Consider the following 23,417-nt stretch of genomic DNA (forward strand, 5'->3'; position numbering starts at 1 on the left):
TTTTTACGGTTTAATAAAAGAAAATTAATTAATTATAGATATTATAAAACTTTATTGAAAATTAAATTATCATACTTAAATTTAACTACCCCATATGTTATACATATAATAGCAACAAAAAATTTATTTGAAAAATAAATAATTAATATTTTTTGAGATAACAATAAAAAAATCGGATAGTTAAAAAATTATTTTAATGTATTATTTTTGAATTTTTTTTTAATATTTTGGTTAAATAAATAATCGTGTTTATAATAAATATACTATTAAAATTAAAATGTTTCAAATATTCTCATGGGAAAAAACACCTGTTATAACACTATAAATTTATTTGATATAAAAGCGAATAATGTTAATATTGACTTAATGTCATAACATGATAATTTTGATTAAAAAACATATTAACCTTCAAGGAAAATTTTTACCATAAAATGTTATCCGGGTACTTTGACATTACTTCTTCCGGTTTTTTATGGTAAATAAAATTTTTTAATTTTTTTTTTAAATTAAAAAAAAGATTTATTAAAAATTTTCTATTCCTCTAAAATTGTAGTTTGTATTTTTCAATAATATTTTATTTGCGAGTAAAAAAGCGTAAAATTTTTTAAAAGTGAATCCACGCTGTATATAATATATTGATAATTATGGGAAAAAAAAACTGCAGCATTCAATTCAATTGAGAAACAAAGTATAATTATAAATTGCTGTTGATTTTTCCAAAAGATAATCTTATTAATTTTCTATATAATATAAAATACACTTTTTAATTGAATTTTTTCTTTTGTTTTTACACGCATGAAAAATGAAAATTCACTTTATAATTAAAAAAGTCTCTCATAAATTATTATATAAATTTGTAAAAATTCTTTCTAAATCTTCATATAATATATTTCTAAACTAAAATTAAATAGTGATAAAAATTGCAATTAAATTATCGTATAATTAATATAGAAATAACGTTGTATTATGTTGCAAAATAAAAAAGAGAAAAAAAATGAATTATTATTCAAAAAGATGTATGAAATTTTTAAATATATATATAAATAATTAAAGACAATTTTCACAAATAGAATGCCTACGTGAATCTCGATTTTCATATATCCATTGGGAAATTTTCTTCTCTCAAATTGATATGGGGGATTAGAAAAAAAAAATTTCAAATGAAAGTACAGGTATTATTTTTTTTTCTATATAACAGTCTTCGTGAAAATGATTCTTGTGTAAGCGTGATGACACTGCAAAAACGATTTCTTCACTCGTTTCTGCTTTATATTCTTAAAGAATCATTTTCGTGGATTTTCTTTTATAATTGAAAATTTTATATTAAAATTTGTTAGAAATCTTACGGATAAAAAGCAAATGATTTCTGAATTAACAAAATTATATTTTGAAATATATCTAAATTAGAAAGAAAGAAATCACTACTGCCCGCTTAAAATACAGAAATTTTTATAGCTCTTAAATAAAATAAAAACACTAAAAAATTTCAACTTTTTAATTTACTTTTTTTTTATTGATGATTAAATCCTTTTTTCAAAATACATGAAAAATTGTATTAAAAATAACATCGTCATAATCATTTAAAAATTATATTAATATTTAATATATCTTCTCTAATTTTTGTTAATTTTATTTAAAATTTTAAACAATGGATCATTAACAGTTTTAGTAACATTCTTTCCCCAAACTAAATCTAGATGACAAATTTTTTTACTATTAATTTCAACATTTTCGTTAATATTGAGTAATTTAGAGGTCAGTTTTTCAAAATCCTAAACAAAATATAGAATATTAAATATATTTTTTAATTTAACACAAATATTACATATTTAATAAGTTCGATTCGAAAAAAATGTTAATTACCTTTTTTTGTGTTAGTTCATCACCTTTTGAATGAAAAAGAACAATAGGAATTTTTATTTTCGTTAAATTATAAATTTTAGGGTTCTCCTGATTATAAATTTTTAAATTTTCATCTGAACCATAGTCATAATAAGATAATTCGTTTTGAGTCATCTGTTGTAATAAGTGATTTATATTTTTCAGTGAACTTCCACCGTTTAATTCGCATTTGATTGATTTCAGATAAATCTAATTTTTAAATTTAGATAAGAACATTATTATTTTTTTGAAAATCATTCAAAACTTTTTTTTTCGATAAAAAGTAATAGAAACGAGTTTACCTCCTTAAAGTGTGTTTGACCACATTGCATCAGTTTAAGTGCAAAATTACTGTCAAGAATTAATTCTTTATTTTTCTGCCTTAATTGAAAACTATTTTCAAACATGTCATTAGATATCTAAGAAAGTTTTGATTAAATATTTATTAAAATTTAACTTATTCATAAAAATTTAATTTAAATATAATTTTCAAATGTTTACCCGTGGATGATTTAATGCATATTTAACTCCACGTAATATAACATTTTTTTCAAAAAAACCTAACATATTACTTAAATATGCAACTGGTGCAATTAGAATTGCAACACTTATTTTTGAAGACATTTCTGGTATTTTAGAAGCCATCACAAAAAATGTTGTGCATCCTAATGAAAATCCAAAATAAATTAATTTTTGTTGAGTAGACTCTGTTATATAATTTATCATTGCTGGCAAATCGTAAATTCCCATTTCATGAAAACTGAAAAACATTGAATTTTACTATATAATTTTTATATTATAAAAAGTAAAAAAATGTAATATTGTTTTCCATTATGTACCTGTAATCCCAATATTCCTCATCTTTTTGATCTAAATTAATATGAGATTTAGAATAAATGTTTCCTCGAAAATTGCCCATCCAAACATCATATCCTTTATCTGACAAAGCAAATGCTGAAGACGTGAACAAAAAAATTTAATTGAATAATTAACTAATAGAAATAATATAGAAAGACAAAAAGTTTATTCTTTAATTCTATATTTTTTTATATATTAGTATAAAATTTTTATTGTTATTTAAAAAAATGTGATTGGTTCAATATTATAGAATTTATTAACAATAATGTTGGATATTAAATTTAATTTGAAAAAATTGTGCTTATTGAAAGGATAGGAGCGAAATCACGCAGGATGCTTCTGAGTTGCAGTATTTATACTCGTCGCGAGTCTCTTTCCCAAGCGAGTGGGGGGGTTTTTGTGTGTGCGCGCAACCATCTGCAATGTGGACATTGCAACAATTGCTCTGATTGGTGCGCGAACTTTTCTTCACTCTAATGCTTCATTTTTCAAAATAAAAATTTTTTTTTCTTACTATTTGACTAGAATAGTATATTTTAATTACTTTTACGATTTTTTTTAATAGGATTAAAATAATTTATATGTAATAACAAAACAATAATCTTTTACCTAAAGATTCCTTTCCAGAGATAACCCAAGTATTAGAGGATGCAAACAAGCCATGTTGCAAAAATACTGGTTTCGATCCTTCAAGACCAGGAATTCGAAACATTTTTAATTTATAACCATCCTCGGTAGTAACAGAATGTTCTTCGGCGTAATATCCTGCTTCTTTTATAAATTTCATCTATGATAAAGGTACAATAAAATTATTTTTTTTTCTTATAATTTAATAATTATTAAATATTTACATTTTTTGTTGAACCTTTTTTTTAATAATAATTATCTGTACTAAAAAAACACTAATTCTGTTCAAAAAAATTATTATTATTGTTAATTAAATCAAAAATAAAAAATAATAAAAAAAAACTTTACCGTATGTTTAGCAGAATAGATTGGAATAGATTCAACATAATTTTTAAAATAAATTAATTGCAAAACAAGCGCAGTAATAATCTTCATTTTCACAAAAAAATTTTAATAATTATTTGACAATGCAGAAAACAAACAAGTGAACGTTTTACAAGCGAGAATATTAATGAATTTTTTTTTCAAAACAATTTTATATTCTTATATCTAGAAATTGTTTTTATATTTTTTTCTTTAACGATTTGAAAAAAATATGTAGTAAGATAATTTTTTATTTCATAGCAAAAGTCATAATGATATTGAAAAATGAAAAAAATATTCAAGACAATAAATTTTTTTAGTGCTATACATGTATGTTGTGTGACAGACAAAAATCTATGAAAACTAATATTAACATTTTTACTGTTTTAAAATTTTTAAAATTAAAATTTTATGAAAATAAAAAATTTTGTTTTGCAAAACAAAATAAAAATTTAGAAAAATGATTGTCTGAAAACAGTTTTGAGTTTGTTTTATTTAAATAAGTTTGAAACCAATTTTGAATCGTTTCAAACATATTTGATACTTATTTGAAATTGTTTGAAACAATTAGAAACTTTAAATAATAATAAAAATAATTGTTGTAACCTTTCAAAATTTGTTAAAAAGTTCTTCAATCCATTTCGAAATTGTTTGTGATTATTATTTTAAACTAGTTTGAATTGATTTCTAACTTGGTTATTATTCTATGAATATATAGTAAAAGAAAAGCATATATAATAAAGGCGAATGAGATAAAAAATATTGTAGAAAATTAATTAAAAAATTAAAAATAATAATGTAGACAATAGTTTATAATAAGCTGAAATACGTTAATGTATGTCGCACAGTGAAGATAATGCTTATATTAAAATTTTCACGATATAGATAATGACATCGCGGGCTATAAGTCTTTTCTTTTATATTAACTGAATAGAAAATGTTTAACGTATAACTTATTAGATTTACTATACTTTCATTTAAATTATTAAGACAAAAAAAAGTAAAAATTAATCTATTTTTTTTCTATTTATCCATACATCCTGTTAGCGTTAATTACAAAATTTTAATTTATTTAAATTTTAAATGAAAAAAAATTTTTTATGATGTTTTTCTAAAATAAATGGCTCATTTTATTTAAAATAATAACAAAAATTAAGTTTAAAAACAGTTTCGATAAGTTTCCAAACTTATTAAGAATTATTATCGAAGCGATTCGTAAATTTTTTAACTATATATTTTTAATTTTTTAACAACCAGTTTCAAAAATTTTTAAACTTGTCTAAACTTGTTTCATACCAATTTTGAATTATTTCAAAACAAGTTTGAATTGGTTTGGAACTTGTTTTAAATCATTTTAAACAAGTTTAAATAGGTTTGTAACTAATTTTAAATCATTTCAAACAAGTTTGGATTGGTTTGAAACTATTTTTGAATCATTTCAAACAAATTTGTTTGTTACGAATCCATTTTAAAAACTTTCAAACTTGTCTCGACTTATTTCAAACTATTTTGAATTAGTTTGAAACCAATTTGAAATCGTTTCAAAACAAGTTCAACATTTATTTAAACTTGTTTGAAATATTGAAATCTTTCAAACTTATCTGAACTTGTTTGAAAAAAAATGTTTAATGGTTTTAAACTTGAATTGATTTTTCCCAATCAATTGAGGATCGTTTCAAACAAGTTTTGACTAATTTCAAACTTGTTTGAAGTTGTTTGCCTCTATTTTCGAAGTCTTTTTATAAGTCTTCGAACCTTCCAACCACATTTGTCTTGTTTTTGCATTTTTTTTTTGGAATTACAAAAAAAATGTTAATTTTTATCATTTTTTCACCACCTTTGATTTTTTCAACTTACCTTTGATCTATTATTATTATTATTATTATTATTATGTATATCTGTGATTCATCCGCCTGCGCCACCTCGTCAGGATTTTTGTCAGAAGAAACCCTCGCGCATCCGGGAGCATTGCGTTCATTCACGACCACCTGCTCGATCTGGAAACATCAGCTGATACAACTGTCTCATTTAAATCTTTACGTGTATAGCTACAATAGAAATAATATTATTATTTTTCCTTTAAATTATTTTCTAATTGACAAAAAAATTAGAATTAGTTTTCTTTAAAAAATAAAATAAAAATCACGAGAATGAAATTTTTTTTGACACAAACTTACGATTGCTTCGCGGTGATTTCGATTACCGCATTTCTCATCATCTCTTTGAGTTCGGAGACTTCGGCGAAGCGTAAGTTTTGCAAATTTACAGTTAAAATTTTAAAAAAATAAATATTTTTAAAATTTTTTTATTTTTTTCACTGCATAGAATTTTATCTTTTTCTGGGCAAAAAAAAAAATGAAAAAAATTTTTCTCTTCATTTCCATAATAATTCGTGATAACGAACAGTTAAAAATTTAAAATTACAATAATTTTTGAAATATTATTGAAATTTTATTATTTAGAAAAATTTTTCTTTGCTTTTTTGATACAAGGGACAATATTAATTTTTTATTTTATGGTAATATAAAATAAAAAATTTTTGAAGATATTTTTTGGGGTTGTAAAATTTTCCTTTAACATTTGAATAAAAAATAATTAATTTTTTTTGCAGAAGTAAAATGTTATTTTCTCTTTCTCTCGCAGTTTTTATGTAATTGTTTTTTTTTTTTTAATTTTCCGCATATTTTTCTGGGAGAATTTATTAAAAATGCGTGCAATTTGTTATTTTAAATAAAAAAAAAAAATAATAAAAAATTGAGAGTAAAAGAAACAAGGAAATATAAAATGAACTTCTCGCAAGGAACTAGTTGTTATAAACATTGTTGAGAGATTATATAGCTTTGAAAAGTATATTTTATTGTATACAAAAGAGAGACAAGTGTGAATTTATATATAGTTAACTTGCAACTTTTCACATGTTGCATGTGAGAATGTAATATAGTTTCATGAAGAACTTTTCCATAAAAGTCGATTCTGAAGGTGGAATATATATATAACAATGTATGTACATATATAGCATTCATCTTGAAGCTTATTGTTTATTCTTTGTTGTATTTTTCTCCAACGCTTCATTTCTAATTTTATAATTTTTTTTTCAATATACGTACATGCAGACATATGTAGAAAAAAAATCCCCATTTGAAAATTGAGAATAAAAAATAAGCAAAGAATTTTTTTTTACATATTTTTGAATTTTTGATTTTAATTTAAGAAAAATTCCATTCTTTATTTTTGTAAATTTTTAGTTTTATCTTTTGATTCGATTTTTTTTTATTTTTCAATATTTTTGTCAATAATTTGATGCAAATAAGAAAAAAAAATTATTATTTAAAGTAAAAATTGAGTTTTCCTCTATTTTTCGTTTGAAAATGTCAAATTAGGAGAAATCTAACTGTACAAATATAATTCCATTAAATTTCCATTAAGAGTAAATTTTCCATACGTTTTACGCACAAGTTTTCGTTTGCTCTGTGAATTTCTGCAATTTAGATTAGAAGTTTTCAAACATTCAAATGAATTAATTTTTTATTTAATAAAAAAAGGAAATTTTTTTAAAATTTAGTCTAAAATTAATATTGTTAAATAATTAATTTTCATATTAATGAAAATTAAATATTAAGTTTACGTTTAGATGGAACAGTAATTTTCAAAATAATCTACAATTTTTTTTCTTCTAAAACGTTTATTACTTTATTTTTTGTTAATTTTTACAATTAAGAAATTAAAATTTACCATACAATTTTTTTAAAACCGTATAGAATAAATTTATATTAAAAAAATGTTCACTTATAAAATTTGTATTTATAATTGAGTCAAAAATCTATTTTTATTCATTTTTTTTCCTCACATTTATTGGGATAATTTTAAATTAACGGATTGATTTCTTGGTGAATGATTCTTTCAGTGCTTTTATAGGAAATTGGATTCTTTTCTATAGGATTAATTATATGAGATAAAGTTGTGAAACACTATAAAAGTTTTTTTTTAGTACAGTATTCTTTTTCCGCTTTTTGACAGTTTTTTTTTTTTATTTATTTAAAGATACTGAGAATTTTATACAAAAGAAAATTTTCTTTTACAAAATAGGTAAAAGAAAACTACAAAACAAAAATTTTAATATTTAAACAAAAGAAAAAAATAATAACAATTAAAAAACAAATTATTAGAAAATAATTCGAAAATTTGCAAAATTGTAAAATTTTAATTTCAGATAGAACAAAAATAAAATACGTGAAATATTATATAAAAAGAAATTTCTTTTGTTTTTTGTTTGGATTTCTTTGGGAATAAAAATATAACTTTGTAGAAATATTGTAATGAGCTGTGAAAAAGTTTGATAACTCTTTTAAGCATTTCCTTTGGGGAATGAAAAGCACTCCTACATGTATATATTTTTTGGTAACTTTTGCGATAACGTGATTCACCTCTTCAAAATTAGATACGATTAAAACATTTTTTTTTATCTATACAATAAATTTATTGGAACATAAACTTATGTTTGTAATTCTAAGTTTTTTTTATATAAAATTAATAATAATAATAATTGGTAATAAGTATAGTGATATGAAGTTGAAAATTGAGATCAGGAAAACTAATGTAATAATAAAAGGATAAAATCAGTGCGAATATATGGTTGCGGTTTTATGGTAAAAGGTCAAATATTCTTCTAACAATTAGTTCAGCTTGTTATTTCCCGAGTACTCGGCAGCCTTCGTGTAGATTGAATAATTTTGTTAGTTCAACGGTTGCGCATTGAAAAGAAAATTTTACACGATCAAGTGCTTCGTCCGCAGTGTTTCCTATTTTATTAAAAATTAACTCGATTTGCAATTTTCTTTTTTAAATACTTTTTCCTCCTATTCCCCTCTCCCCATCCCAGACACCTCTAATGTGATAATTACTTTCCTCACATTCACTCCTCACACCTCTAGTTTTCTTTTAAATATTATTTAAAAAAAAATTTAAATTAAAAAAATTAATTTCAATTTGCCATCATTTTTTTCTTTTAAATCATTACTATGCTTATAATAAATAAATAATAAATAATAATTAATTCTTATTAATATATAACGTATAAAGTTTTGGTCTTCATTGACATTGAAGTGTTGTACATTGTAAAGTTTTGCTTGTCTTGCCGCGATCTGCATTAATTTACCCCCCAATTTGTCGTAGCTGTCAATATTTCGTAATTCCATTTTAAGAAAACGAGCATTGATTATTAGTTACCGATAACGTCAAACAAACATGCTATTATATGGTAAACCTTTAGAAATCACAACTCATCCCATAAATATCTTGCAATCGAGAATCTGACATTTCTTACGCCTCATTATTGTTGTTCCATCAAAAACATTAATTATATTTCACCCATTGACATTTAAACATTTTTTTTTTCATCAAAAAAAAATTTTTTTTTATCAAAAACTTGATAAACTTGTCTGCATTAATTGAAATAATTTTCCAAACAGGTTTCAATAATTTTCAACCAGTTCCAAATAGTTTCAAACTTGTTTGAATTCGTTTTTTTAAAACTATCTTCCAATCACTTGAAACAAGTTCCAAATTGTTTAAATTAGTTTGATATGTATCATTTCAAACAAGTAATAATAATTTTAAAACTTATTTGAATCGGTTTGAAACCTGTTTCGAAGCATTGTAAACAAGTTTCGATAACTTACAATCATGTTATTCAAAACTAGTATTTAAATATTTAAAATTTGTTACAATTTGTTTATATATTTAATAATAATAATATAATTATATTAATAATAAATTATTTTTTCAAATTTTATATTTATTTTTTACCAAAAAAAAAATGTCAAGAATTACGGAAAAAAAATTTCTAACTACTTCTAAATATTAAATGTATAGACATGAACCTTTGAAAATAAGGGACTCAATAGAGTCACAAAAATGGACCATTTTAACTGTAAGAAAGTCTTATTCAAAGAAATTCACGTTTTTCGTCTGCCCTGCATCTAAATCTCCAGTTTATAAGATGTTGTATGCCATAAAATTCAAAGACCATGAATTTATTTTTCATGAGGGATAAACAAAAAAAAAAAAAAAAAAAAAAACCTAAACAACATTTCGCGTATCAACCAATTGTCATTTTCTTTATTGCCCATTCTACACGTTTTTATAGCACATCCCATCAAAAACAATACAATTTTTATGGATGAAAGATTCAATACGTTTCGATAAATATTAATAATTAATTTTTAAATTTAAATAATAAATCCCTACAATAAAAATAGGATAAAAACAGTAAGTGAAAAAAGAGAATCAACAAAAAAATAATTCAGTGAAAAGATTTGAATTTTTTTTTATTATTCTGCAGTATATAATATAATTATTATCATTAAAAGATTTAAAAAATATAATATTAAAATTGAAAATAAAAAATGAAATAAATTATTAATTAATTGTCCTTGTTTAAATGATTTGTATAGTATAAGAAATATATATGAGTAAAATTCACATTATGTGACTGATTGCAATTAGAATGAAAAGGCACAAATCATTTTAATTGGGTGCATAATACGCATATGGCCTGAGTAAAATACAAGTTTGTTATAATCATTATTTAGTAATAATAATATGCTTGTTTCATTATTAGGGTAATCGTCAAAAGCATTAACGGTTAATGGGATGTGCATTATTGCGCAATGAATTCTCCTTTTTAACAGCTTTTATACTATACACTATTCCATCATATTTAATTGAACCACATACACACAGATTTCCATATAATGAATATTTTATCGATTTCATTTTTTTTAAATTTTAATTATTTGCAAAAATTAAAAAAAAATATCTACATTACAAAAAATATATTCTGTGAAAATTAAATTTTTTGCCTCACTTTTTATTATTTACTTTCGTATTTCTTTTTTCTTCCCACTTGAATTTGTGATGTACAACTTGTGAATTACGAAATTTTTAAAACTCCGTAAGTACATCCCTCTATATGTCGCAAATTTTCGAAAATTAAATTTAACTGAAAGTTTCGTAAGGAAAAAAGTTTCGTTTCCACATCAACATGTGAAACTTTAGATTTTAGAAGAAGATTTTTTTTTCTTGTAAATTAAGGTCGAATTTTTGTTGCTGGTTATATCTTTAGGCCAAAAAAAAAAATATCGACAAGAAATTTATGAGGATTGCCAAAACTTATAAATTATAACATATAAAAAAAAGTTGTGTGAAGAAAAAGATTACAAAATTAGATTAAAATATTTTTAAAAATTTTAATTTTCTAAGGTAAACTTCTAAAGTTATTATTATTATAAATTATTAAAAAAATAAAATTTATTAAATATTTATCATATTGAGAATTATTAATTATTAATTAACTAAAAATTAAAAAATATATATAATTTGTATCAATTAATTATAGACAGTTTCCGAAAACCTGTCATAATGTCTAAAATATCAATTGTCTAAAATTTCCAACATTTCGCGCAAATTTGTTTATATATATATATGAAACGTCAATGAATCATGAAACATTTTCTAATGAAAATTAATATAATTGACCCTAAGGCAATATTTTGCTAAAATTTTATCTTGAAAATTCAATTTTAGGCTTGATATAAAATTATTTTAGACTCAATAATATATTTGAGAAATTTGTCAATTGTCCTGTCAATTCTTATATTATTATCATCGTCTGTAGCGAATTATATTAGATACAATAATAGAGAATTGATTTTTTTAATGCGCTCAAGTCATTAGTGTATAAGTAAGAAAATCTTGACCCCCCATGATTATATTTCGGTTCAGATTCCATAATAATAATAATAATAATTACACATTAATATTATTTTATTCGGATTGATTACATCGAAATTGGAACGTTTTCCTTATATTTCTCTTTGTTACACTATATAGTAAATCTTGAAATTTTTATAGAAAAAAAAGTTAGAAGGTAAAATTTGTTTTTTTTTTATAAAAAACTGTTTACTAAAAAAATTATACTAAAAGAAATAAAAAAATTTAGTAATAGAATTATTGAATAATATAATTGTTAATAAATAAATAATAATATAATGAATGTAGTATTGGTTTTGTTTGAAAATTTTTTTCTTAATTTTTGCATTAACAAAAAATATTTTTTGTCCTTTTATTATTAACAAGAAAATTTTTTATTATATTATATTTTTTTTCATGTCAATTTGAAATCTCCCTTGAGACTTCAGTAAAGTTTACTCCTCCCCCTCCCCTCCTCTTAGAAATGTTTCACTATATACTGGACATTTCATGTAAATATTGTTTACTTGACCCACAAAATAATTTGTCCGTTAAACTACTTGAAAATTATGTGACATGTCAACGATCGATTAAATTAACTTTGTCTAATTTAATAACCCTTTTAATGACAATCAAGAATATATATGTATTTTTTCTCCTCCTTATATATGTCATAATATGATAAGTTTTTTCATTATTATTTGGAAACTTTTGCCTAAAATGTATTTAATTTTCAATATGGTAATTTTGACATTTTTTTTTCTTTAAATAAATAATGAAACAAGTATGTAATGAAAAAAATAAATATTAAATCCTAATAAAAAAATAATAAAAATATAAAAAAATTTCATCGAATAAATTAATTAAACAATCAAAGAAACAAAAAGTTAAAAAAATTAATTTTCTTAAAAAATAGTTTTGTATTTCAAGTGCAAAAAATTTATTGAATCATGAAGCATCTAAACAAGAAGTATTTTATTTCTTTTAAGGCAATGCCTTGAGAATTTATGATTTCAATTTACGATTATTCAAGAAAGAGAGAGAGAGAGAGAGAGAAATATATAGAATATCAATAATTATTTTCCTCCACGAGCTATATTGAATACCAATACTCTTAAATTAGTTTACCAAACTTAATGAAAGTTAACGAATGAGAAAGCTACCGCGGCATTTGAAACTTCCATTTTGCCAAGAGTTATAAATATAATATACATTTGTCGTTTTATAATAAGAAAAGAAATTACAATTCAAAACAAATAATAATATAAGTTTATATGCGCAAATTTAAGTTTCATCAACAAAAAACCACACTCTTTATTATTATGATTCTATAATATACTCAAATTTTCATTACCTAATGCTATTTATAGGAAGGAAGTTTTAATTATATATAGGTATATGATAAAAAGAGTTTAATAAAAAATATAATGATAAATTCGAGAAATAATTATCAATTAAATAGTTTAAAAAAAACAAAAGACAAAAAAAAATTTACTTTTTAAACTAGTTTGAAATGGTTACAAACAACTAATTTGAAATTTTTTAAACTGCATTCAAAAATTTATTATCTCAAAACAAATTTGAATTGGTTTGAAACTAGTTTTGAATAATTTCAAACAAGTTTGGAATTGGTTTGAAGCTAATTTTGAATCATTTCAAACTTGTTTGAAATGGGTTGAAAATCAGAAATGAAATTAATAATTTGAAAATTATTATAATTTATAGATTTATAATATTAATATACATTTTTTTTTCTTCAAATTTTATATTTGTTATTTTTTACCAAAAAACTAATTTGAAATTTGTTATACTTTCATTTCAATTAAAAAAAAATCATTTTTTTTGAAACTAGGTGGTTGCAATGCATTTGGTCATTCATGTTTTGGTGGTCATGGCAAAAGATCGGATTTAAGTCAACATGAAGTATTGTCAAATGAGAGAAATATTATTAATCGTGAAATACCAGAATATGTCCACACAAATGAGGGAAATATTGCAATTGAATCGTTGCAAAAAAATCAAGAGCGTGCCGAACGACGCATTTCGGAAATTGATAAAAATCAATTGGGCGACGATCCATTATCCATTATTATTCGACAATGGGTATGAATTATTATTTTTATTGCAAAACAATAATATAGTAAGAATAAATTTTTTTATATCAATAAATTTAGTGTCTTAGATTGCTGAATTTTAATAATAAATTTATAAATATGAAATTACAAATTATTATTTAAAATATTATTTAATATTTCATAATATTATTTTAATAAATTTTTTTACAGTTAATAGGACGTCATCGTCCACTCGCTGATGCTGGGTCTCCATATAAATGAATTAAGTTTTTTGATTGTCTCGTCGATATCACGACGTGAAGGAACTCTAAAAAAAATGTTAAAGTTACTATATCGTTTTTATCCTAAAAACTGAGACTTCAATTTTTTATTTTTAAAGAATTAAAAGAATTTTAGTTATTTAAGAAATAGAAGAATAGATTTCTTTTCATAAAAAAAGTATTCAATGCATTTATTATTAATTTATTTATTTACAATTATTTATTTTATTAATAATCACATATAATTTTGTGATAAATCGATAAAATTTAATTGATTTTTATAAATTCATAATTTTATTTATTTATTTATTTATTTATTATTTATTTATTTAAATTCAAAATTTTAGTTGCAAAAAAAATTGTACAAATTATTTTTAATCATCTAGTCACTATAAATTATTAATAAACATTTGTAATTAATTATTTTTGATTCCTAATAATAATAATAATAAATGTATCCTTATTTTTTCGCAGTCACGAAAATGTATAAAGTTATATATAAATGTCAAAATAAAATTTAATCCCGCTTCCATATTACAATCAAATTCTACATAAAAGTTACAATATAATGTATTTAAATATAATATTTATATTATATATTATATATCAGGAGAAATTTAGGATCATCAATGATGGCGAAAATAATTTTATTAATTTTTAAAGATATAATGTATATTTATTTGTAATATAATATACACATTAATTTAATAATATACATAAAATATATTTAATTAAAAAAAATATATTTTACACGTTATAGATATAAACATATGTATCATTTTTATTTACGATATTAGTCACTTTCTTAATATTTAGTCCTATATAAGTTATTAGGTGATATTATTTGAAATTAAACAAAATATATACCTATATCAATAAAATTAATTATAACTTGAATGCAATGATTTATATTTTTTGAAAAAATTATTGTAATTATTTTCACAACAATTTAGATGATGATATCGATTACTCTCCCATGTCAGGATATCATTATCTTAATTATGAACTACCGCCGAGTGATAAATTCAAAATAATATTATTTTCACAATAATTTTCTTTTTTACTATTAATATTAATATTAGTATATAAAAAAATAAAGAACAATTTATTATTGTCTACAAGTTGCTATATATATATTATTATTAACAATTTGTTCATAACTTGTTTGTATTTGTTTCAATTAATAAGAAATTATCTAAAACTAGTTATTGTAATGGTTTTAAATTTATTTTAAATTATCCACAACTTATTTGACATATTTAATTCATCCAAAAAATTATCATTCAAAACTTGTTTGAAATGATTATAAACTGATTATAAATTGTTCACGACTAGTTTGAATATGTTTTAATTAATAAGAAATCATTCAAAATTAGTTTTAAATAAAATGCGTTTAAACTGGTTTCGAATTGACTGTAACTTGTTTGAATATGTTTTATTTGGTTTAAAATGATCTAAAACTGCAACAGGAACAGGAAAATAGTGTTGAAAAATATATAAACTTACGACATATATGGCCATCTATGAAATTTATTAAACAACATAAAAATTATGTTTACCATCAAAACAAACTCTCCAGGTAAATTGACAACATTTTATTTTTCAGTTATCGTCAGTTACAGTCGGTAAAATCACGAACTATTACCTTTTTTTAAAAAAATATTTATTCGCATCACGGTAAATGACTATTTAAAAAAAATTCTTATATTTTATATGATTAAGAAATTTATCCAAAATTGTATTTTATGGGAAATTGATTAGGAATTATATTATAATAATATTTAGATTATAAGAATTAAATAATAAATAATACTAATAATATAACTATAATAAATAATAAATTAAAATATAATAAATCATAACTATTCTCTTACTATTTGCAAAATAAAATTTGAATAAAATAATTTCAAAACGTCACAATTTTCAATTCGCAAAGAAAAATTTTTTCAAAAAAGATTTTAATTATATATATAGGTGAATCAAACAAATAATTAATTTACTAAATCAACATTATACTTTTAATAGAAATATTTTTTATGTAACTACGCTGTGTTAAGACGTCCAAACATTATATATAAATATATATTATTTACCTACGTAATACGAAAAATTATTTCAAACTAAAAAAAATATAGATATACATATTATGCTGACCACGTCATACGAAATTACAAAAAAAGCAAAAAAAATTTTTTAGTAAATTTGAGTGAATTAAAAAAAAAATGTTCTACGAATATAGGTATATATATATTTCACCTTTTTTTATGCGCGAGAGAAAAGCGTGGACTTTTCTAAAAAAAATAATAATAATTGAAATTCATGACAGAAAACGTGGTCGACAATAAAGAAAATGACACAACAGCATTCTTCACTCTGAAATTCAGATTTTGCATACCACACAGGTTGTTCATTTCTTTTCACAACAGGAATAAAAGAAAAAAAAAATGAAAGAATAAGAAAAAAAATCATAATACAGCCTCAAAGTTCGCGATCATTATTTACATATAAGCTTTTCCTGTCAAAAATTGAAAATAATTTATTATCTCTAGCTTTGAGAATCTATTAATTAGTGTATCGACTCTTGTGATGCAAATTTTATTATTTATTTTTTATACTCAATTTTTAGATTTTACAATTTCCGGATTGGATAATAATTTTTTCTTTAAATAAATATTTTTCGAAATCAATTTTAGAATAAATAATAATATAAATATATCATAATATATAATATATTATATAATTAAATAAATATAAATAATATACTAGATAAAAAAAATAGTTTCCTAATATTAAAAGATTTTTGGAAATATAATTAATTTTTTTTTTATAACATTAAAAAAAATTAATATTAAAACAGAAAATTTCAAACGGTTTTTATTTTTTTGTTATAGAAAAACTAGGAAAATAAAATAAGTGTGAAGGTGGATGGAATTCCCCCCACTCAATCTCAAAGAGTAAAGTCAGATTGATTAACACCTACTAAACAGGATAAATTTACTCGCGTAAATGGGTTTGAATTTTCATACGATATTAAAGAAGCGCAAACGTTATTAAAGTCGGGAAAGCATATTCATCTGTAAAATGTAATTCCTGCAAGTTCCTATTTCCTCTGAGCTTTGAAAATGAACATATAAATTGCCAAGGAAAAAAGAAAAATTTGAAATTTGATTTTCATTACAAAATATTTTTAAAAAAAATTTAATCGTCCTTTGTCTAAATTCTACAAATTTTATAATTCTCCTTCAAATACAGCAGGTTTTTTTTTAAATAATTGATTAATATATCAAAAATGCATCGAACCATGTAAAATTCGTAACTGTATTTATTTAAATCACAATAATGGTAACAATGCTACATATATATATATTTGCAAGAAGATCCGGAATGACTTTCAAAGGCATTAATTTTCTCGTTAAATGTATTCATTAACAGTACATAAAAAGTCGTTATTCCCCTGGATTTTATTCACTGTATTTAATACATATATACATGTATATACGCATTATGTTTAAATACGGACCATTTGCCACGGGAAAATACATACTCGAAACAATAAAATAGAGAACGAAAAAAAATGAATAAATAAAAAATAAAATCCTGAGAGGAATAAACGAGTTGCCATGTAAATGCAACAGTTGTCGATTTACTGACTCTCGTTATTGTGTCGTGGGTGTTTCGCGCATCGTTAACGTTTCACTCACTTGATGTATATATATATACATTTGCCTTATCAGTTGAACGAATATCTATATGCTGTTGGGTTGAAATTTCTCAAAAGGGTCAAGAGGCTCCTCTTCAAATTCATATCATGCGTATAATAATATTATCGGATAATTTAGACATCTAACTTTCGACTTCCATTTTCTTAATACTGAATATTTTCTTCCTTCTTCTTCTTCTTATTTCCCACTTGGTACTCATTAAGTATCAATTATGATTTACTCATGATTAATAGGCATAAAAGCTACTTTTCGATCTAATAATTTCCACTCAGTAGTTCTTCAGAAATAACAAAAATTTATTTGTATTGAATAATTTAGTTTAAGGAATCAATTAGTAATAGAGAAATAATTTTTTCTGTAAATATCGATGCGAAATCAAGAAAATCTAGATCAATTTCAAACACGGATTTAAGTTTAAAAATATTGACAAAAGAAGAAAAGCGCAAAAAAATAGAATCTGCAATTGGGGTGATTTAACATCAAAAATCTTTTTTTTAGCAATTTTAACGGATTTTTGTAACAAAGCCTAAAAGAGAACCTTTATTAGGTACTGATGGACTATAAGGAAATTGCAGTAATTAGAAAAAATGTACAATGAGGAGCAGAAGAATTAGTAATGTAAAATGGAAAAACCAAAATTTAGTACCTTCAGATTTTTAAGGATACTTAGATAACCATTACTTTTAGTATACCAAATGGGTACAAAAGGCTAATTTCGAACGGTACGTTCCAAAAATTATGTAAAACAGTAGAACTAAGTTTATTTTTAATTAATATTTATGTTAAATTACAGTTAGCTTTGACGTTTATGATCCACAGTATGTATATGACATTTTGAAAAAAAAACAAATATTAAAATTAAAAACAGTGATGAAGTAACTTTATCGTGTCAGCTATACTCACTTTTGCGTGAGGAATGCGAGAAATAATTTTGTAACATTATTCCTGAGGCAGATTTGAACATAGGAGAATTAATATGCGTAAATTGCGCGCGGGGTGGATATATATGTATTATCGTTATCTTTGTGAATGCTTAAATTAAACGCTTAAAGGAACATCGCAGCTAAGCCGTCAACCATCGTTATTGGATTTGAGCCGCATGAAACCGGGGGTTGAAGATAATTAAAAACAAGAGTAAGTCGCTAAATTCCCCTCATCTTCATCTTGACGTCTACGAGTTTACAAGGCTTTGATTCGCAATGAAGAAAAGTAATACACTTTACATTTATTTAAAAAAATAACACTTCATATTCTTCAGTCTAAACAAGTCTAGTTTTAGTCTAGTTTTCGTCTAGTTGGAGTTTTTAGTGAGTTTTTAAAGAGTCTGTATCAGTATGGTAGTTATTAAAAATAAATTCTTATTGAATTCGGAATATTCAAAATAGGATTATAAAAATGTTGAATTACATCAAATAATGTGCTCTCAATTTCGTTATTGTAATTGAAAATGGCCATGTTTGAGCATTTGATATCCTATAGTAAACAATATGTTATGCTCTATTGACTCAGTTTCTCTTGATTAGTGCTTTACATTAAGATGGGTGGTATACAGCTACCTTAGTCAATTTTCAGTTTACTAATAATGCTGTATTCTGTCAGTATATGATAATAATAATTATATGGAGAAATTAATTAATTCTTGCGATATGTGTACGCACAATTATTCCATAAAATTTCTCATAATTATTATAGCAACACAATATTAAAACTTTCTTTATTAAATTAGAAATATTTTATTTAATTTCATTGTTTTACATATTTTTGCTTTGTGTTAATTATACTGTAGAATTTAGTATACATATAATATTATATATTTAATTAATATTTATCTAAAACTAATTTGAAATTTATATTAATATTAAAAATAATATATTTAAAATTAAATAAAATTGGATTTTACGTATGCAATTAAAAATTTTTTCAGTTCCACTACGAATTTTCTATTATAGAATATAGGAAGATTAAAATTTACAAATAGTTGCTTTCTCGGGGGAAAATGTTTAAGAGAATAAGATGGAAATGTGTATGTAGGCGAGCTGAAGATGAGATGAATGAAATATCGATTTACGTATATGTTGTGTATAGTATAACGATACTTTTTCTGAAATATATATATGTATAGTGAAGTGCAGTATATAAAATCCCCTTGAGAAGCTTTTAATCTTCTGCAATTTCTATCAAGAATTGTTATCACTATAATTATTTTCTTAACAAATTTCCCTTTTGCACGCGTATACATTTTCTTTAATTGTTTTTAGCGTTAATATAATTAACATTGTATACACAACATATATGTATAAGAGAACAGACACTCAAAAAATGTTTTTGCACAGAATTGAATGATTTTCGTGATCAAATTTTTCCTGTAATTTTGTATTTTCATGAAAATTATTTTTCTTTTATATTTTTTAGTATTTTTCAAATAATTATTAAAAATAATTTACTTTTTCTTTTGTCTATTTTAGGAATAATTTACATTTATATATAAGTATATGTAAAATATTTATTTTATCAAATGAATTATTTTGGGGAAAATAATTTCTTTTTATCAAATAAAAATTAATTCGAAAATTTAAACAAAGAAATATTTATTAAGTTCCGAAATAAATATTAATTTTTTTTTCTCTGAAATATATATTTGCTAATTGGTATTGTTTCTAATTTTCTTATATATGTATAAAAATTATATAACCTACTTTATAAATTACAATTTACCGGAGTTAAAAAGTACATTATTAGATCTCAGTGGAGCTATGAATATTTTTTGTTTTTGTTTTAAAATTCGTCAGAAACTGTATTTCAAAATTAGGAAAGTTCCATTGTCAGTGAAATGAAGAATAACAAGATTGTATTTAAGGTGGTATTTATAAAAAAAAATTCCACTTCATATATGTATTTAAATAAATAAAATTATTAAATACTTAATTTTTTTTAATTTTAACATTAAATGTAAATTTTTTTTTCAAATTTTCCCCTTAAAGTTCAGGTGTTATATTTTTTTTTCTCTAAAGCCAAACATTCAATTTTGAAGAGTTCAAATTTTCCATCAAGAGGTACATGTAACACAAAAACAGTTGAGCAGATCCTCTTGAAGATAATCCACGAATAAAGATAACAAAAATATTAAATCTAGTTTAATAGAGTCACAGATTAACGGACAAGTAATTTTGCCTTGTTTTTGGATCAAGAAGTGGATTATATTCATACATAAAAAAAGAGAGCGAGAAATGTAACAACAGACTTTGCTTTATAAATCAAAAATAAAAATATATTCTCTTTAAAAATATATTTTTTATTTTATTTTTGTTAGCTTGTTTTTAGGTTTATTAAGTTTCAACTAATTTAGTTTTATTATCTTAGGTTTATCTCAGGTTAAAGTTTATTTTAGGTTAGGTTAAAATTAAGTTTAGATTTAGGTTATGTTGAACTTATGACAATGAGAGGTTATGTTGACCTAAGTTTTACGTATAGAATAGGTTAGGTTAACCTTAGGTCAATTTATACTAAAATCGAATATAAAAATTACATTATTTAAAAAAAGAAGATTAAAAAATAATTTGCATAGAAGTTTATTATTTGTCCGAGCAAGTTGGTTTTTTTTGCTTTATTATTCATAAATGTGTATTACTTGTGGAATTGCGCTTTTCCTATATGAGAAAATATAAGACGATTATGACGCAAACTGTAAAACCGCGTATTAACATGGTAAATTTACACCTGAAGCGTTGTGAGTTGGCAAAGTTCAAAAGCTCCAGGTGCATATATGTATATATAGGTACATGTTATTTTATGTGCGAAGAGGTGTAAGAAAATGGCTATACAATGCAAGACTTTTAGATTTTTTTTTTAATAAAAAGAAAATATTTACCGACAAATATATTTTTTTTTCTATAAAACTATTTTTTACCCTATTTTTATTATTTTTAATAAGAATCTTTTTTTAATATTCATTTTTACCCTAGTTTAGATAAAGAGAATTTTATTGGAGATTTTTTTTTCTATACATAGAGAATTATTAAAGGCTGACTATTGGAGAGTTTTTCTACTGATTCCTTGAGTTTATTTCATTTATATATTTTATTGTGTCTTCTTATTTAGTTTTTAACATTTTATCATGTATTTCTAATTTGAAAAATTAGCTTATGATTTATTATTGCATCTGAAATTAAAAAATGTTCTTTTATTCCATTTTTTCAACTGCATATATGAACTACTCATTTGCAAATCTTTTCTTTTTTTTTTAATTCTCTCTCATTCTTCTTTTAAACTATCACTTTTTCCATAAAATGCCAAATATTTTTTTTACCAGTTTATAATGTTAAGAAAACAATTTTTTTATACGAATCGAACAAAATCGAAAATAAAAAAACTATAAAAAAAAGTTAAATTCATAAAAGAAAATAATAATACATTAATCATCAGACAAACGGACGGACGGACAGATAGTAGGATAGTCAGACAGATGGACGGACAGACAGACGGTAGAATATACAGGACAGTCAGGCAGATGGACAGACGGACAGACAGACAGTAGGACATACAGGAGAGTCAGACAGATGGACGGACAGGCGGACAGAAAGACGGATAATTATTTGACATATAATTTAACTATAAATAAAAGAGTATTTTTAGTGGGAAGAATTATTTTCTTAAATTGCCAAAAGACAAAATAAGAAAATTTAGTTGCAACAAAAAAATTTGCAAAGAAAATATGGAAAAACCGATATATTTATATAAAAAAAAAGAAGAAAAAAAAAGTAAGAAAAATGTGAACAAAAGTTTTGCGTCTTGAGATGCTCGTGCGCCATATTTATTCTCATATCGAGTATATATGCATTTATACTTTTTTGATATTATACTGTATATGCGCTTATTTTATTCGTTGTCGAATAATGTACGAGTACCTCGGGAATGTTTCGTCGTCGAAGTGTATAAAATTATGCGCTCTCTTCGAGATGAGAGTATAGGTACCTATATATACTTGAAGAAAATTAAATATTATCATTTCTTTTCATTCGGACATTCATTCAAGGATATATATATAAGTATAAAGGATCAGTGTGTTTTTTAAAAATAATTTATCTTTTTTTTTTACTATAACTCACATTCTCTTTATTCTTCTATACTTCTCAATTAAATATCGATCATATGCGAAGGCCCTCGATAAAGCTTGGAAAAATACTTTTTAATACCAGTATTTATTCGGGCACGAAAATAAATACTCGGCATTCAGTTCTTATTAGGAAAATAATGAATTTTTTATTCACCCATGGGGCACATTTTGCCCAGTTTATAGCAGATATATTTTTCAAATATTTTTCAAAAACTAAATGTCACGCGGAATAGCACTTTCTGTTTTGTTTTTTGTGAAAAAATAGAATTTTGTTTTTAATTTATTTTCTGAGTCGTAAAATTTAAAAGATATGACCAAAAATTGAAATTACGTACGTGAGACGGGCTTTGAAGAAATAAGGGACTTAAAAAGCAAAAAATTATAGAGGTTATATTTATGATATTTTTATACCTTGATTGAAAGTTTCATACCACAATAAAAAAATTAATTTTCTATAAAATCTCAATATTTCGAAACTTTTTATAAATATTAAATTTTTTTATTTATTTTTCTACAAGTGACAAATGAAATTATATTTATAGAAAATATGCGCTTTAGTAATGCAAGTTTCCCTGGAATTTGACTTGAAAAATAATTGAATTTAATACTTCTTTAAAATTTAATTGATACCTACTGCATTTTTGAAATTTAAAAAAAAAAATTTTTTTATTTTTTTTTCAAGTGTAGGAGTTTGTAATGAAAAACACTCAAGTTCTTTAACACATTGGAAATATTGTAAATGTTAATTTAATTATTCAACGAAAATATA

The 23,417-nt window shown here is 22.8% G+C and overlaps 2 protein-coding genes across 3 annotated transcripts; one reads left to right on the forward strand and one right to left on the reverse strand.

Annotated features, from left to right (window-relative positions):
- Positions 1 to 1,484: 1,484 nt before the first annotated feature.
- On the reverse strand, positions 1,485 to 3,883 carry LOC127280544 (lipase 1-like). 2 transcript variants are annotated; one of them, XM_051303596.1, is made up of 8 exons: positions 3,715 to 3,861; positions 3,591 to 3,647; positions 3,349 to 3,526; positions 2,721 to 2,835; positions 2,383 to 2,641; positions 2,184 to 2,300; positions 1,864 to 2,091; positions 1,485 to 1,772 (listed from the first exon to the last, which is right to left on the reverse strand). In XM_051303596.1, exons 3-8 carry the CDS (start codon positions 3,524 to 3,526, stop codon positions 1,614 to 1,616), a joined length of 1,056 nt encoding a protein of 351 aa, XP_051159553.1. In that variant the 5' UTR covers positions 3,591 to 3,647; positions 3,715 to 3,861; the 3' UTR covers positions 1,485 to 1,613. The 2 variants fall into 2 exon arrangements, with proteins under 2 accessions (XP_051159553.1, XP_051159551.1); XM_051303594.1 differs by lacking the exon at positions 3,591 to 3,647 and having other exon boundaries at positions 3,715 to 3,883.
- A 1,791-nt stretch (positions 3,884 to 5,674) lies between these two features.
- LOC127280648 (uncharacterized) lies at positions 5,675 to 14,449 on the forward strand. Its single transcript, XM_051303802.1, has 3 exons — positions 5,675 to 5,976; positions 13,331 to 13,581; positions 13,764 to 14,449. The coding sequence occupies exons 1-3, from the start codon at positions 5,880 to 5,882 to the stop codon at positions 13,812 to 13,814; spliced, it is 399 nt and encodes a 132-aa protein (XP_051159759.1). The 5' UTR covers positions 5,675 to 5,879; the 3' UTR covers positions 13,815 to 14,449.
- The last annotated feature ends 8,968 nt before the right edge of the window (positions 14,450 to 23,417 follow it).

Source organism: Leptopilina boulardi, unplaced genomic scaffold, assembly GCF_019393585.1.
Source record: "Leptopilina boulardi isolate dan_hultmark-lab unplaced genomic scaffold, ZJU_Lbou_2.1 LbouV2_248, whole genome shotgun sequence".
NCBI lineage: Eukaryota > Metazoa > Arthropoda > Insecta > Hymenoptera > Figitidae > Leptopilina > Leptopilina boulardi.